The sequence below is a fragment of the Rhinatrema bivittatum genome, chromosome 9, assembly GCF_901001135.1.
Source record: "Rhinatrema bivittatum chromosome 9, aRhiBiv1.1, whole genome shotgun sequence".
Classification (NCBI taxonomy): Eukaryota; Metazoa; Chordata; class Amphibia; order Gymnophiona; family Rhinatrematidae; genus Rhinatrema; species Rhinatrema bivittatum.
In genome coordinates, this window is record NC_042623.1 from 114,913,329 (window position 1) to 114,930,630 (window position 17,302).

Genomic DNA, 17,302 nt, shown 5'->3' on the forward strand with positions numbered 1-17,302 from the left:
GGCGCTCAAGGCGTGACGTCACGGCATGTTTTAATTTTCACCCTGCTTCGGGAGGGGGGGAAACATCCACTTCCTGGTGCCTGTCATTTCAAATGTCATTTGAAATGACAGGTACCAGCGCACCCAGGATACTGTATAGGCGCTGTATTAAGCGCCTATACAGTAAAATGGGTTGCACGGGCCTAACCTTCGCCTAATGCTTCGCAGACGCGGCTTGCATTTGCAAGTAATTTACATAGAGTATCGAGTGGTATGTGAAGAGAACTGTGCGTGCGGGGAACGAGGGTGCGCCCGGCACTGCCGCACTCTTTCTACCGCGGCCTTAGAGTATCGACCTGATAGTTAGAATTTTATAGTGTATTCTTGATCTGATAGGCAACCAGTATAGAGATTGAAGTACCGGTGATATACAGTTTCGAATGGATGTACCTGTCAATATATGTGCAGCTGAGTTCTGAATTAATTGAAGTGAATGCAAATTAGAATCTTATAAACCTAGAAAGAGAGAGTTACAGTAATCCAATCCTGAGAAGATTAAGGCTTGAAGGACCGTCAAAGGTGCATGAACGCACGTCCAATTTGGGCGCTTAAGCAGCGAAGGCGCATGAGCGAACGCCGTGACCTCGGAGGTCCATCCAGGCGCTCAGGTCACGGTGTGCGCTCATGCGCCTTCGCTGCTTGAGCGCCCAAATTGGATGTGCGTTCATGCACCTTCGCCGGCGTTTGGGCGCTCAAGGGTCAGGGGTGACGTCACAAGCTGCAAGATGGCGCTGGAGAGGCAGTGAGCGGTGGAAGGGAGGGAGGCAGGCGAGCTGGAGCTGCCCCGCATGCAGGAAAGGTAGGGGAGCTGCCGCCTCCTGCGCACACCCCCCCTGGCCCTGGCTCCGCCGCTCTGGCAATCTTCCAGTTGCCTGCTGGTGCAATTCTTTTGGCATGATGAGCTCACACCGCCTGTACGTCCCATTTGGGCGCTCAAGCCAGCGAAGGTGCCTTGAGCGCCCAAATTGGACGTGCGTTCATACACCTTCGCTGGCGGGTCTGCTGGAAGCCGCTTCCTCCGCCGGTTGCCCCCGGGAGCCGCAGTGGGCGCCTCGGGAGGAGGGGAGAGAGGACTGGGGCTGCTGGAAGCATGCAGTAAGTTTACTTTAGTTACAATTTCTATTTTCTTAATAACATGTCGAGTCGATTTTCGCCCTGCGCCTTGCTTCAGGGGGGGGGGAGAGAGGACTGGCAATCCCCGATGCCTGAGCGTAGGAGAACCATCCACTTCCTGGTACCTGTCATTTCAAATGTCATTTGAAATGACAGGTACCAGCGCACCCAGGATACTGTATAGGCGCTGTTTAGCGCTCTATACAGTAAAATGGATTGCACTTCATGGACGCTTCTTGGACGCGGCTTGCATTTGCATGCCATTTAAATACTGTATCGAGCGGTATGTGATCCGAACTGTGCGCGCAGCAAACGAGGGTGCGCCCGGCACTACCGCACTCTTTCTACCGCGTCCTTACTGTATCGGCCTGTGAATGAGGAAACACTCCTCGATCCTCACATCAAGCCTCAAACACTCACTATAGGCCAAGGAAGTGGAGAATTTACGTGCTCGTAGCAAGGTGACAATCACTACAGTAGAATATCCACACTTCATCAAGCGAGCCCTTTCACAGGCCATAGTATAAGACAAACCTGAGTTGGATCTTTGTGAAGAACAGGTCACTGCAGCAACAGATTCCTGTTTGCTGGAAACCAGAGGGGGGATTCTACCAGGAGCCTTCGCAGATCTGCATACCATGGTCTCCTGGGCCAATCCGGTACCACCAAAAGCAACATACCTCTGTGACCCTCAACCCTCCAAACTATTCTGTCCAACGTGGGCCACGGGGGAAAGCCATCCAGCGACTAGTCCTGTGGCCAGTCCTGCACGACAGCATTGAAACCCAAGGATTTTGGATCTCTCCTGCAACTGAAGAATCGAGGAACCTGCACATTGCGAGAAGTTGCCAGCAGGTCCAGAAATGGAAGGTTCCAGCGATCCACTATCAGTTCGACATTACCCATTCTCCTGGGTCAGGAATCTCCCTGCTGAGAAAGTCTGCTCTCACATTATCTTTTCCTGTAATGTGCGAGGCAGAGATCTCCTGAATATGAACTTCTGCCCATTCCATAAGTTGTTCTATCTCCCGCGACACTTGCTGACTGATGTATGCCACTGTTGATGTATTATCTGACACTAAACTGCAAGCATGCTAACCGGACCGTCCATGCTTCCAGGTGATTAATGATCCAGAGAAACTCTTCCGTATTGCAGTGCCCTTGCCCTGTTAGTTCCTTACAGTGAGCTCCCCAATGCTGGAGGCTTGCATCCATCGTGAATACCGACCAGTCCGGAAATGTCAGGGAAACTCCCTTTCTTAGTTGATCCATTTGCCAGAACTGCTGGAGGTCAGAGCAGATTTTCATTGGCAAGTGGAGCCGAACTGAATAGTCCTGAGACTGCGGGCTCCAACGAGACAGCAGGGGGTGCTGAAGAGGACACATATGCGCTCTTACTCATGGCACCACTTCCAGGGCTGCCGCCATCAAACAGAGTACATGCAGATAGGACCACACCGTCGGACATAGAGTGTTCATGAAGAGATGCACCTGTACCATCAACTTCTGAATACGAGCTTCCGGCAGGAAAACCCTGCCCTGCTTTATGTCGAACCGAACACCCAGATATTCCAATGACTGAGATGGCTGAAGACTGCTCTTGGCTAGGTTCACCACCCAACCAAGCTCCCACAACAGGGAGATCACCTTGTGATCACTAGGCAGCTCTCTTCCACAGACTTAGCCCGAATCAGCCAGTCGTCCAAATACAGGTGTACCAGGATCTCATCCTTTTTCAACTCTGCCGTCACCACCAGCATAACCTTGGAAAATGTTCTGAGAACAGTGATCAAAATAAAAGGCAGCTCACGAAACTGATAATGGCATCCCAACACCACAAAACGCAGAAAACGTTGGTGCTCCAATTGGGAGGAAGGTCAGAAATTCTCCCGACTGCACTGCCATTATCATCGAGCGCAATGTTTTCAAGTGAAAATGGGTCATATGACGGTTGACCCTTTTGAGATCCAGGATGGGATGAAAGGAGCCCTCTTCCTTGGGCACAATGAAATAAATGGAATATTGACCCATATTTTCTTGAGACATGGTCCTGGGACCACAGCCCTCAGACTGAGAAGCCTTGACAATCTACACTCCAGTTCTTCTGCGGGGAGTGGCAGAAACACACAATGAACACATCCCGAGGAACACTGCAGAACTCTAGCGCATATCCCTCTTGTATCACCTCTAGGACCAACTGATCTGATGTGATTTTGACCCACCTCTGATAAAAGAGAGGTGCACTCCCCTATCTCCTGTTCCCGGGGGTGGGTCGGCAAACCTTCATTGGGAGGCTCAGGAGGTTCCACTACCCAAGCCTGTGCCCCACCTGGGCTGTTTGGGACAAAAAGGACTGAGACCTACCGAAAGATCGAGTCCTCTGAAAGGTTTCTCCTTTGTAGGGGTGAAAACGCTTGGAACCCCTGGTATAACCCCTCCTGCCAAAAGGATGCAGCAACTGCTTCTTATCCTCCGGCAACAGAGGAACCAGGGATTCGCCTCACTTACTGGCCATTTTCTCCAAGTTGCTCCCAAAGAAGAGCGAGGTTTTAAAGGGCAACTTTGTAAGATTAGCCATGGAGGTCGCCTCGGTCGACCAATTTCTCAGCCATAACTCCCGTCTGGCCACTATTACTGAAGCCACCTCCTCTGGCTGAGGTGCAGACCAAATTGAAGCCTGCATCTGCTAAAAATCTCTCAGCTAAAGTTACCTGTATAATGGAATATGGGTAGCACTGTTGCGCATCATATAGTTAACACAAGGGTATGATAGCCCCCAGGATATAAGAAAGTGTGCAGTGCCAGGATCCTCTCCTCCCTGTCTACTCCTCTGATGTTACACTAGAAGCTTCTGCTCCTATGCCCCACACCAGATATTTAAAAAAAGGACTGTGGTTCTGGTCCCTTCCTGCCTCTCCACTCGAATCATCAAAAGCCCACGCCCAAACTGGGAGGTGGGAGAGTCTCACCATGCTCCCAATGTGCGCTAGGAGATGGTAGATATTTACCACACTCCCAATGTGCACTGGAAGGGGGTACAGGCTTAACAAGCTCACAATATGCACTGGGAGGCAGTAGAGTCTTACGAAGCTCCCAATGCACACTGGGAAGCGGTAGAGTCTTACCAAGATTCCAATATGAGGTGGCAGGCAGTAGAGTCTTACCATGCTCCCAATGTACAGTGCTGCTGTCAGAGAAACACTGGAAGTCAACAGGATGACACTGCTGCCAGAAAAGCAATGCTGCATGCCAGGAGCTTAGTGAGACTCTATTGCCTCCTGGCTTGGAGGTTTTGGAGGGTGCTGGGTGGGTTTGGGCTTGGAGCCATAGTCCTTTTTTTAAATCTCTGGGAGGTGGGGGGCAGAATTAGGAGGGGGACTGGAGCAAAAGCTTTTTGTGTAACATCGAAAGATGGCCAGGAAGGGAGGAAGTCCCAGCATTGCACATCTTTTGGCCAGAGTGGAGGGAAACGACTGCTGAAAAACCTTTTGATTAATGACTTCCATATCTCTAATTCAAATCACAAAAATATTTGCGGTAATAGCAGACAATACAGAAAACATGAGAGTATCATAAATGGTAAATATGCTAGAAAACAGGTACTTACAGTTGATCTAAGATGTGGGGGTTTATCAATGGGCATCACCAAGATTTGTTTTTCTTCTGTAGGTGGTTCAAGAAATCCTTGATTAGTCCACAGCTCCTTCTCAGTTAATTCCTTAACAAAGAGGAAAACAGTTGACCACAGAATTTAACAGCAGTTAAAAAACAAATATGCCCTGACTAGAAAAACACAAATTATACTTACAAGAAATACAAAAATCAATCAGATTTATGACTTTTTCACTTGGCTCACCTTCCTCTTCCCATGAGTTTCCAGTCTGCTAAGAATTTGCCCCAGTCAGTCTCGTTGCCATTTACTATAGGTGGATCTGAAACCGAGGCATTATGGTCGACATTTTGCAGTCATCAGGAATTTTTCCCCTCATTATTTCCCACTTTTCTCTCTTTATAAAGTATTAAAGAGCCAGTTTGCTGTAAGGGGCCACAGATTACACTACCCTCTAGACCTCCATGCACCCTGAATCCCATCCATATGTTTCAATACTTCATAATAGCTGTGATACCACCCAATAAAGGGCCGCAAGCAGTTTCTTCACAGCATCCCTGGCTCCTGTCTCCTATTTATGCTAATGTTTCTTTACAGAAAAGGTCAGCAGGGATAAGATCCTTTCTCTGATTTCTTTCTAGTTAGCTCCCTTGCTGTTTTCATAAACTTACCTTGGTAATAAAACATGGAGTAGCTTCCTTTGAGGGTAATAGATGGAACCGTTCAGGAGCTATAAAATGCTCTAGCATCTGTGTAATAGCCCAGTACAAAGGGGAAATGTTTTTGTACCCTTCCTCTGCCAAAAGCAGCACCTACTCCTCACAAGATAACTTTCTCTGACTCCTTGATACCTCTTTAGACCTAGCGAGTTTAATATGAATCTTGTACTAAATTTCACGAGACCCTTCACAAAGGCCAAACTCCCATTGCAGTGTTTCAAAAGGAATCCAGCCCTTATCCTGCATCTGACCCAGGAACCAAAGCCCAACATCCCATCACTCCCATATTTCCTGGTGAAAAGTTACAATTATTATATTAGGATTCTCTTTCAACAGCGTAAATGGCGAGATTGGCTCCTCAGAGATACCTAAGTGCTTGCCTAACACTCACCAAATTTTAACACTATGCAATGATGGGGCAGGACCAAAACACCCTTTGTGCTTGTGTATCAGAAGAGGGTAGAAATAATAGCAAAGGTAAATCAATTCCTTTAGCTGCACTCGTCTCCAGGGAAAGCCAAGGTTGCACATAATATCTGTTCAGATGGGCCAATCTAGGAACCCAATAATAGTCTAACAAGTTAGTAATGCTATTCCTCCACCCAATTTCCTCCATAGGGTACCCAATTTCAGCCTAGGAGTTCATCTCTGCCAAATAAATCTATAAATAGGCCCATTTAGTGTTATGAGAAGGTATCAAAAACAAGTAAATTAGCCTAGGTAGAAGATTCATTTTCAGGACTCCTTTTCTTCACACCCAGGACAATAGTAAATCATCCCACTTCTGCAAATCCTCTAGAATACTACTGAGTATGATCATTTAGTTAGATCCATATAAATCAGACCAATTTTTATACATAACTCCCCCCCCCCCCCCCCCAGTATCTGAAACCATTTTCAGCATGTTTAAAATAGGACATGCGGGCAGGAATATAGCCCTCCTTACCCTTCCATGCAAACAGTTCTCACATTTGATAATTTGTAACCATATATTCTGTTATATTATATTTATCTAAGACTCCCAAGAGTTTAGGAGCAGATTTTTTTCAGATTAGTGAGAAATAGTAAAACATCATCTGCATTTAACAAAATTTTATGAGCTACAAGATTAAATGGAACATTCGTAATCTGAGCATCAGAGTAAATAGCTTGTGCCAACACTTCTATAGCCAAAATCAATCAATAATGGAGATAAGGGGTAAGTAGTCTAGTTTTTCCTGTCTAGTTTTTCCTGTCAGATCTCAAAGGGAGATTTCCTGTCTAGTTTTTCCTGTCAGATTTCCTGTCTAGTTTTTCCTGTCAGATTTCCTGTCTAGTTTTTCCTGTCAGATCTCAAAGGGATCAGAAAGTGACCAATTTGTCAGTACCCTGACCAATTCAATCCAGAAATCCTATGTCAAGATGGTTTAATATAATTGCTGCAAACATAAATGGCTACCCCAGCCTGTCAAATGCCTTTCTGGCATTCATTGCAAGCATTGAAATTCTATGCCATTTTGCCAGAGAAATGATATTAAAGGCTCTCTCCTTGTGTCAGCCATGGAAAGGCAGCCTTTAATGTTATCTTGTCAAATCATCTCAGACCAACAGCCCTACAACCTTCTCTAGTCTGAACTGTAACACTTTAGTTAGAATCTTCAGATTAGTATTTGCGACAGCTAGGCCGGTACCAGGATCCAATTTGTCTCTGCCTTTCTTATGAATAAGCACTATAGTGGCTTTTGTTAATCTATTAGGGAGGGGTGCTCTCTCAGATATTGAAAAGTCTCAAGGAGCCAAGGCTCAAGGTCTGGAAAATATTTTATAAACCAGTCTAAGTAAAAACAATTGGGGCTAGGACACTTATCAATAGAAAGTTGCTGTACCACCTTCTGTAGCTCAAGAAGTGATATGAGAGCCTTCAGCCTTTCATTCTGCTTCATCAAACTTTGGGCAGATGAACTTTACTCAGATATGTCTCTGTTGTCTCCTGGGTACAGGAGGCTCCCCTTGAATATAATTCTGAATAAAAATATTTGAATACCTCATTAATATCCCACAGATTATGGGTAACCTGCCCCACCCTATTTCTAATCCCTGTAGTCAGAGTGCTCCACTGTTTCTTCCTCAACACATAAACTAGCAGTTTGCCCACCTTATTTCTGACAGGAAAACCTTAGCAATTTTTCAATCTGATCTATTTGCAAAGTCTCTAATTCCTATCTACAGTTCTTAATCATTTCCATATCCGTTTAGAGTAGTAACATTTATATTTGCTTTCCAAGTCTTTTATTATCCTTTCCAGAGATCCAGCCTAGCACATTTCAGGCGATTAATAAAACTAATTATTTGGCCTTTTAATACTGATTTCAGTGTCTCCCTCAGCACAGGGTTAGAAAACTTCTGTGGAATGAATCTCAAAGAAATCTTATAGTCTTACGAATCAACTGTCCAAAATCCTCTCTACCAAGAATTGACAGATTAAGCCTCCAAGTACACTCTGCACATAGTGATTGAGAATGTTGAGATTACTTACCTGATAATCTCCTTTTCCTTAGTGTAGACAGATGGACTCAGAACGAATGGGTATAGTATGCTCGTGCTAGCAGTTGGAGATGGATCTGACGTCAGCACGGGTATATATACCCCCACAGGAAGCGTAGCAACTCAGTAATCTTCCTTGCAAAAGCTGTTATGGATGTGTGTACTGACGCTTAGTGAAATAGTGAAACAGGATTCCCCTGACCGATTGATAGTAGCTGGAGACCACCAGCATTCCCAACCGGAAGGCGTCGACACCTGGCAAAAGGGGACGCTCTTATGTAAACAAATGACATGGCTTACCTTGAATCGGTGAAACCCATGTACACAGGCAGCTGGGCGGGATGCTGAGTCCATCTGTCTACACTAAGGAAAAGGAGATTATCAGGTAAGTAATCTCAACATTTCCTGGCGGGTAGCCAGATGGACTCAGAATGAATGGGATGTACAAAAGCTTTACTCCCAGCCTGGGCGGGAGGCTGCCTGAGGACCATGTAGTACCGCCCTCGCAAATGCTGTGTCCTCCCTGGCCTGGACATCCAGACGGTAGAACCTGGAGAAGGTATGGAGGGAGGACCATGTCGCTGCTTTACATATTTCTGCAGGCGACAGCATCCTGGATTCTGCCCAGGATGCCGCTTGTGCTCTGGTAGAATGAGCCTTGACCTGTAGAGGCGGAGACTTCCCAGCCTCTACGTAAGCTGCTCGGATAACTTCTTTAATCCAGCGGGCTATGGTGGGCCAAGAGGCCGCTTCACCTTGTTTCTTCCCGCTGTGCAGGACGAACAGATGGTCCGTCTTTCGTACTTCTTGTGTCACTTCCAGATATCTGGGCAGCAATCTGCCAATGTCGAGATGGCGTAATAAACGCCCTTCTTCAGATTTCTTCAAACCCGCCATGGTAGGCAAGGATATGGTTTGGTTAAGATGAAACTGTGAAACCACTTTAGGTAGAAAGGAGGGAACCGTACGAAGATGGATAGCCTCAGGAGTGACTCTGAGAAAGGGATCACGGCAGGACAGTGCTTGTAGCTCTGAGATGCGGCGTGCTGAGCACACCGCCAACAAGAACACCATCTTCAAGGTTAGAGAACGGAGAGACAGGCCCCGAAGGGGTCTGAAGGTGGATCCCGCGAGGAAATCCAAAACAAGGTTGAGGTTCCATAAGGGCACAGGCCACTTCAGTGGCGAACGAATATGCTTGACTCCTTTCAGGAAGCGAGAAACATCTGGGTGCTTGGCAATGGTCTTGCCATCCCTCCTGGGACCGTAGCAAGACAGCGCAGCCACCTGAACCTTGATGGAGCTGAGGGAGACCCTTCTGAAGTCCATCTTGCAGGAAATCCAACACAATAGGGATTGTGGTCGCATGTGGATTGGTGCCATGAGTGTCGCACCATGCTTCAAATACTCTCCAGATCCTTACGTAGGTGAGGGATGTGGAAAACTTGCGAGCTCGGAGGAGTATCTATCACGGGCTCCGAGTAACCTCTTTTCTTCAGTCTAGCCCTCTCAATGGCCAGACCGTAAGAAAGAATTGAGCTGGATCCTCGTGGAGGATGGGACCTTGACGTAGAAGGTCCCATAGAGGAGGCAGGGGAAGGGGCTCCCCTGCCAGTAGTCTTCTCATGTCCGCGTACCAGGGTCTTCTTGGCCAGTCTGGTGCCACCAGAAGAACTAGGCCCCGGTGTTTCTGAATCTTGTGGATGATGGCGCCCAGCAGAGGCCACGGAGGAAAGGCATATAGCAGAGTCCCTGGAGGCCATGGCTGAACCAGGGCATCGATTCCGTGTGAGAACGGATCGCGCTTGCGGCTGAAGTATCTGGGTAGTTGAGCATTGGACTTGTCCGCCAGTAAATCCATGTCCGGAATCCCCCAGTGATCCACAATCATCTGGAAGGCTGTGGGTGACAGCTGCCACTCTCTGGGATTTAGGCTTTCTCTGCTGAGGAAGTTTGCCGTGGTGTTGTCCTTCCCGGCAATGTGGACGGCGGAGATGTCCTGAAGATTCGCCTCTGCCCAAGCCATCAGTGGGGCGATCTCCAGAGAAACTTGTCGGCTTCTGGTTCCGCCCTGACAGTTGATGTATGCCACTGTGGTGGCGTTGTCAGACATCACTCTGACTGCTCTGTTCTTCAGTCTGTGAGCAAATCGAAGGCATGCCAGTTGGACTGCCCGAGCCTCTAGATGGTTGATGTTCCACACTGACTCTTCTTTGTTCCACCGCCCTTGTGCGGTGAGTTCTTCGCAGTGTGCTCCCCAGCCACTCAGGCTGGCATCTGTGGTGAGCAGAGACCACGTGGGGGAGGACATTTTCGACCCCCTGCTCATGTGGCTGGACTGCAACCACCACCGTAACTGGGTCCGTACTCTGGCAGGCAGAGGTAGGTGCATGGAATAGTTCCGTAGACGGGGGCTCCAGCGAGAGAGCAGGGAGCATTGCATAGGTCTCATATGGGCCCTTGCCCAAGGTACCACTTCCAGGGTGGATGCCATGAGACCGAGAACCTGCAGATAATCCCAAGCTATGGGCCGACTGGCTCCCATCAAGCACCGGATACGCGTCTGAAGTTTTAACCTTCTCTTGGTAGTGAGACTGACTGTGTCTGCCTGAGTGTCGAACTGTACTCCCAGGTATTCCAGCGACTGGGAAGGCTGTAGGCAACTCTTGCTGAGGTTGATTACCCAGCCCAAGCTTTCCAGAAGGGCGATCACTCTGTCGGTTGTCCGATGGCTCTCCTCTCGTGATTTCGCCCTGATCAGCCAATCGTCTAGGAAGGGATGGACCAGAATTCCTTCCCGTCTGAGTGCCGCTGCTACCACTACGACCACCTTGGTGAAGGTCCGTGGTGACGTGGCCAACCCGAAGGGCAGAGCCCGGAATTGGAAGTGGCGTCCCAAAACCTTGAAGCGTAGGTAGCGCTGATCCGGATGGATCGGGATATGCAGGTAGGCTTCCGACAAGTCTAATGCCGTGAGGAATTCTCCTGGCTGTACTGCGGTCTTGACGGAGCGCAGAGTTTCCATGCAAAACCTCGGGACCCTTAAGTATCGATTGACTGACTTGAGGTCCAGTACGGGCCGAAAGGTGCCCCCCTTTCTTGGGTACCATGAAATAAATGGAATAGTGTCCAGAATTCACTTCCCATGCAGGTACTGGGATTATGGCTTTCGAGGACAGGAGCCTCGCCAGGGTAGCTTCCAATGCTGCCTTCTTGTGTATGGGACATGAAAATTCCACTAACTTGTCCGGAGGGAGGTGATGGAAGTCCAGATAATACCCCTCTCGGATGATGACGAGGACCCACTGGTCCGACGTAATCTCGACCCATCTGGGGTAGAAGAGGGTTAACCTGCCCCCTATGGCTCCGTCCCCCAGATGAATCGGCGGATTCTCATTGTGAGGCGCGGCCGGGACCTGAGCCCGGGCCTGCTCTCCTCTTGCACTGCTTGGTCCGAAAGGACTGATTCCGGGCCTGAGGACGAGGTGCCTGGTAGCAACTCCTGTAGGGAATGAAGCGCTGGGAGCTTCTACCCCTGGAGGGCCTTGGAAAGGCACGCTGGTTCCTTCTGAACCGATCTTCCGGCAGTCGAGGTACTGGAGAGGCGGCCCCATGTGCTGGCCAGTTTATCAAGGTCGCTGCCAAACAGGAAAGAGCCCTTAAAGGGCAATCTGGTGAGGCGTGTCTTTGAAGGCGCATCGGCTGACCATTTCCGGATCCAGAGCTGCCTCCTGGCGGCTACGGAGGATGAGATCCCCTTGGCTGTTGTCCGGACTAGGTCTGATACAGCATCCATGAGGAACAAGAGAGCTGACTCCATGTCTGCTGCTGGAGCGTTGTTCCGGACCTGTGACAAACAGAAACGCGTCACCACTGTGCAGCAGGTTGCGATCCGCAAAGATAAAGCTGTCACCTCAAACGTCTGTTTCAGAATGGCGTCCAGTCGCCGGTCATGAGGCTTCTTGAGGGCCGCCCCCCTCTCAACTGGAATGGTAGTGCGCTTGACCACAGCGCTAATCAAGGCGTCCACCTGAGGGCACACCAGCAGCTCCTGGATAGCCGGTACCAGGGGGTACATGCCCATCAGGGCCCGACCCCCTTTGAATGAGGCCGCTGGTGCAGCCCATTCTAAATCTATCAATTGTTGTGCCGCTTGCAAAAATGGAAAATGGCGGGCTGTAGGACAAAGACCTTCCAGCAGGGGGTTCTGCGCAGAGGGTACCGTAGCGCTGGGACCTGTAATATCCAACTCCGCCAGGCACTGAGACACCAGGTCGGAGAGATCCTCTTTAGGGAAGAACCGCCTCATGGTTCTATATGGCTCAATCCCTGAGGGAAGTTCCGGGAGTTCGGACTCGTCCGGTGAAACCTCCTGGTCCGACTGATCCGGACTGTCTAGCGGCGGAAGGCCCTGCTCACGATAAGGGCGTGAGGGTCCAGGAACAGGATCCGCTGGAGCCGCAACCGCAGCAACAGCCGCAGCAGCCGCCGCAGCCGCAGCCACAGCAGGAACCGCAGAAACAGCAGGGCCTGGACGGGAAGCTGTTTGCATCTGTACAAAAGCATGAATCCCCTTAAAGAGATCCACCCAGGAAATGGAAGCAGTCTCTAATCGCCGGGGTACGAGATCCCCCGGGATTCCAGGTTGGTCGAGACTGCCCACTAAATCCGGGGTAGCCCCTGGGGAACTGTCAGGAAATCGTGGCTGAGACTGGTCCTGGCCCGAGGGTCCCACGCCCTCCTCACATTGGGCACATAGGGAGTCTGGCTCTTTACTGTGCATGGCTCTAAGCTGGCATGCGGAGCAGAGGCCGAGGGCTTTAATGCCGGAGGCAGGAGGCGCCCCCGCTGAAGACGCTGAGGCGTTCTGTTCCATTGAAAAGTATGCGCTTAATGATATGTGGCAACAATATACGCTTAATATAACAGGCGCACAATAATATGCGGCAGTAATATACGCATAATATAACAGGCGCACAATAATATGCGGCAGCAATATACGCTCAATGGTATTCAATATGCTTTCAGCACTATGCGGTTATTAATACACGCTCAATGGTATGCAATATGCGCTCAGCAATATGCGTTTAGCAAAACACGCTCAATGGTATTCAATATGCTCTCAGCAATAAGCGGTTAGCAATACACGCTCAATGGTATTCAATATGCTCTCAGCAATAAGCGGTTAGCAATACACACTCAATGGTATTCAATATGCTCTCAGCAATAAGAGGTCAGCAATATACGCACAATGATGTATATAATATGCGCTTAGTCATAGACAGGCGCCTATCACGGGCACTCAATACCTGAACAAGGCCAACAAAATAGCGCCCTCCACGGCGTGCCGCCTACAGGCCACGCCGCCAATCCTCGGTTCCTCGAAGACCAGAAGTAAGAGATGTACGCCTTACCTGATCCTCGGCGCTTCCCAGCTGGAACCCGGGCGGTCTCCGGCTGCGGGGGGAGAGGGCAAGTACCTTCACTGCCGCGTTTGAGGATATGCACTCGCTGCCTCGTCCACGCCGGGACCGAGGCGCCTCGCTCGCCACGGCCGAGCCTCGCCCGGGGGCTACGTTCCTGCCGCGATTCGGACCGAGGTCTTAAACCTCCGGGGGATCACGGAAATCACCCCGGGAAACTCTACTGGGGGAGGGACCCCAAGGGTATCACCGCAGGAGTGCGGGGCTCGATTTTGCAGTAGAAATTTAGTAAGAAGAAAGTAGAAAGTAGATTGGAAACACACTCAGCGAGCGTGCAGGCTCTTCAAACTGCTTTGGAGACGGAAATTACTGAGTTGCTACGTTTCCTGTGGGGGTATATATACCCGTGCTGACGTCAGATCCGTCTCCAACTGCTAGCACGAGCATACTATACCCATTCGTTCTGAGTCCATCTGGCTACACACCAGGAAATTATCCATTGACAGTCCTACAGGACAGTGGTCAGAAATGTGATAGGGCATCTTATCAGCTGTTACCACCTTACATGCTAAACCTTCGTGACAAAAGAAAAAAATCCAGATGGCTGTACGAGTTACACACACAGGAAAAAATAAGTAAAATCTTTACTGAGAGGATATCTTGTCCTCCCAGTTGTCCTCCAGACCCAACCCATGTATCAAAAAACTAAGGCCCCTATTGCATTCCCCAGCCCCCTTTACCCAACTGGATCTGTCCATCAAAGGGTCAAGGCAGACATTTCAGTCACCCAAAGCTATAATGGGGCTCGAAACATTGTCCCGATCAGTTTCACCAGATGATAAAAATAATTCTGATCTCTGTTAGGGTCATATACTATAATAATAGATAAATTCTGTTCCTATAATGTTCCCTCTAAAATAATAAATCTCCCCTTGGGGTCTTTCACAATCCTTCTTGCCTTCAAAGGGAAAGATTGTGTCTTAGTATGCATACCACTATACTCTTAGAATTGAAGGATGCATAATGTACCTGACCCCCCTGTTCTCTAAGGAGCTTTTCGTGTTCCTTATCAGTGATATGTGTCTCTTGTAACAATGTCACTTGTGCTTTACGTTGTTTGAGAAACTGAAAAATCCTCTTAAGTTTTATGGGGGATGTCATTCCTCATGTTTAATGAAGTAAAATGTACCTGTAGATTAGACATAACCTACACATATCAAGGCAACTGCATCATATACTCACTAAAGAAAGTTAGAAAAACAAATATCCATTCAAAAAACAAAAACTGTGTCTGCATTTTAACCATGTAAACTCACACAGAAAATAACACTCCCAACTACACCTCCCTTCCCTTACCGACCCCTCACTCACCAACCCTGGGCTAGGAGAGAAATCAGACAAGGCATCCTTCAGTTGTCAACCCCCCCCCCTGTCCAACCCTCCCACAACCCATAGCATGCAGTAGAAAGATTCCTTCAACCAAAACACTTAGCATATTGCCCAGACAGGAGCCCAGGTCTGGGCTTTGCCCTTCTAACCCTACTCACCTCTGCCTTCCAAACACTTACAACCCTTTGAATCCAAATATTATATGCAAGAGAAAGCAGAGTTGCTTAACTGTAGCACGTGTTCTCCAAGGACAGCAGGATGTTAGTCCTCATACATGGGTGACATCAACAGATGGAGCCTGGCACAGAAAACTTCTATGAAAGTTTCCAGAAATTTGACTTGGTATACTGAGCATTAGGGATGTGAATCGTTTTTTGACGATTTAAACCAATCGTCAGATATATTTTAAATCGTCAAAAATCGTTAGAGCCGCGATACAATAGCAATTCCCCTGATTTATCGTCAAAAAATCATAAATCGGGGGAGGGCGGGAAAACCGGCACACCAAAACAACCCTAAAACCCACCCTGACCCTTTAAAATAAATCCCCCACCCTCCCGAACCCCCCCAAAATGTTTTAAATTACCTGGGGTCCAGTGGTGGGGTCCCGGCGCGATCTCCCGCTCTCTGGCCACGGCTGCGTTAATAGAAATGGTGCCGGTGGCCCTTTGCCCTTATCATATGACAGGGCAAAGGTAGCGCCGGTGCCATTTTGGTTCCTGGCTCCCGACGTCACGAGTGCAGGAGATCGCTCCCGGACCCCTGCTGGACCCCCAGGGACTTTTGGCCAGCTTGGGGGGGCCTCCTGACCACCACAAGACTTGCCAAAAGTCCAGCGGGGGTCCGGGAGCGACCTCCTGCACGCGGGCCGTATTGCCAATATTCAAAATGGCGCCGGCGCTACCTTTGCCCTCACTATGTCATACGGGCCGACTTCGCCCGTATGACATAGGGGCTATGAGGATCATAGTCTCTCTGTCTTTGTGAAGCTTCAAGAGTGTCTTGGCCAGCAAAGGAATTGGAGGATACACGTACAGAAGACCCTTGCCCCAATGACAGGTAAGGGCATCCAAATCTGGTTTGCCATCTGTCCCGTACAGGGAGCAGACACAAGTTACTTTCCTGTTCCAGGTAGACGTGAACAGATCTCTGTCTGGGCTCCTCCAGAGGTGGAAGATCCGATTCGCCACTTCCTGGTTCAGGGACCATTCATGGAGTCTAAAGGCATGACTCGGTCTGTCCACCACCATGTTCTCCATACCTGTCAGACTCGTTGCCCTGAGCACCATCCTATAGGACAGGGCCCATGACCAAATCTGGACCGCCTCTTGACACAGGAGGTACGATCTTGTACCTCTCTGTTTGTTGACATACCACAACGCTACCTGGGTGTCTGTTTGGATCAGGACAACTTTGTTAGACAGCGATCTCAAAGTACATAGCAGACATCTGATCACCCGGAGCTCCAGGAAGATGATCTGGCAACAGCTTTCCTGAGTGGACCAGAGGTCCTGGGTGTGGAGCTTCCCAGCCCAGAGTGGATGCATCTGTGATTAGGACAATTTATGTAGGAGGATTCCGGAAAGAGATCCTCAGTTCCAGATTGGAGAGTATCTGCCATCATACAAAGAGTCCAGGAGAGATGGGGTGACTCGAGTGCAAGCCTGGAGGCTCTGCGCGGCCTGGTGCCATTGCGACCTCTGGATCCATTGGATTCTGCACATGTGTAAACATGCCAAGAGAGTGACATGGATGGTTGCAGCCATGTGGCCCAACAACCTCACATATGCCGTGCTGACAAGTGCTGGCTCCCCTGGATCTCTGCCGCAACGGGCATCAGGGTGGCAGCCCATGAACAAGGCAGGAAGGCTCTTGCCTGAGTTGTGTCTAGCAGGGCTCCTATAAAGTCCAACTGAGGTGACGGACTGAGATAGGACTTCGGGTAGTTGATGACAAACCCTAATGACTCCAACACCTGGAAGGTCAAGCTCATGGAGATGTGCTCCTGACCAGCCAATCATCCAGAAAGGGGAACACATGCACTCCTAGCCTGCAGAGGTGTACTGCCATCAAGGCCAGGCATTTTGTGAAGACACATGGGGGCTGACGCTAGCCCAAACGGAATACACTGTACTGGAAGTGCTGTTTCCCCACCATGAATTGGAAATACTTCCTGTGACCTGGGAAGATCTCGACATTGGTGTACGTGTCCTTTAGATTGAGGGAGCAGAGCCAGTCCCCACTTTGCTGAAAGGGATCAAGGTGCAAGGGAAACCATCTTGAAGCTTTCTTTTTTTAGAAACTTGTTCAAGGCCCTTCAGTCTAGGATGGGATGGAGTTCTCCTGTTCTCTTTGGAATCAGGAAATACCTGGAGTAAAATCCCCATTCTCCCTGCCTCGGTGGAATAGGCTCGACCACCCTAGCCATTAAGAGGGTGGAGAGCTCAACAAGTAGTGCTTCCTGATGCGCTACTGGCCCCCAAAAT

At 49.2% G+C, this 17,302-nt stretch overlaps 1 protein-coding gene across 3 annotated transcripts in view; it reads right to left on the minus strand.

The window, feature by feature from the left end:
* The window catches only part of RPAP3 (RNA polymerase II associated protein 3), a 196,896-nt gene that overhangs the window by 40,317 nt on the left and 139,277 nt on the right, over positions 1-17,302 (minus strand). For all 3 annotated transcript variants that reach the window (XM_029616263.1, XM_029616264.1, XM_029616265.1), the window contains one exon: positions 4,760-4,870. In XM_029616263.1, coding sequence (XP_029472123.1) covers positions 4,760-4,870 — 111 coding nt within the window. The remainder of the gene's footprint in view (positions 1-4,759; positions 4,871-17,302) is intronic.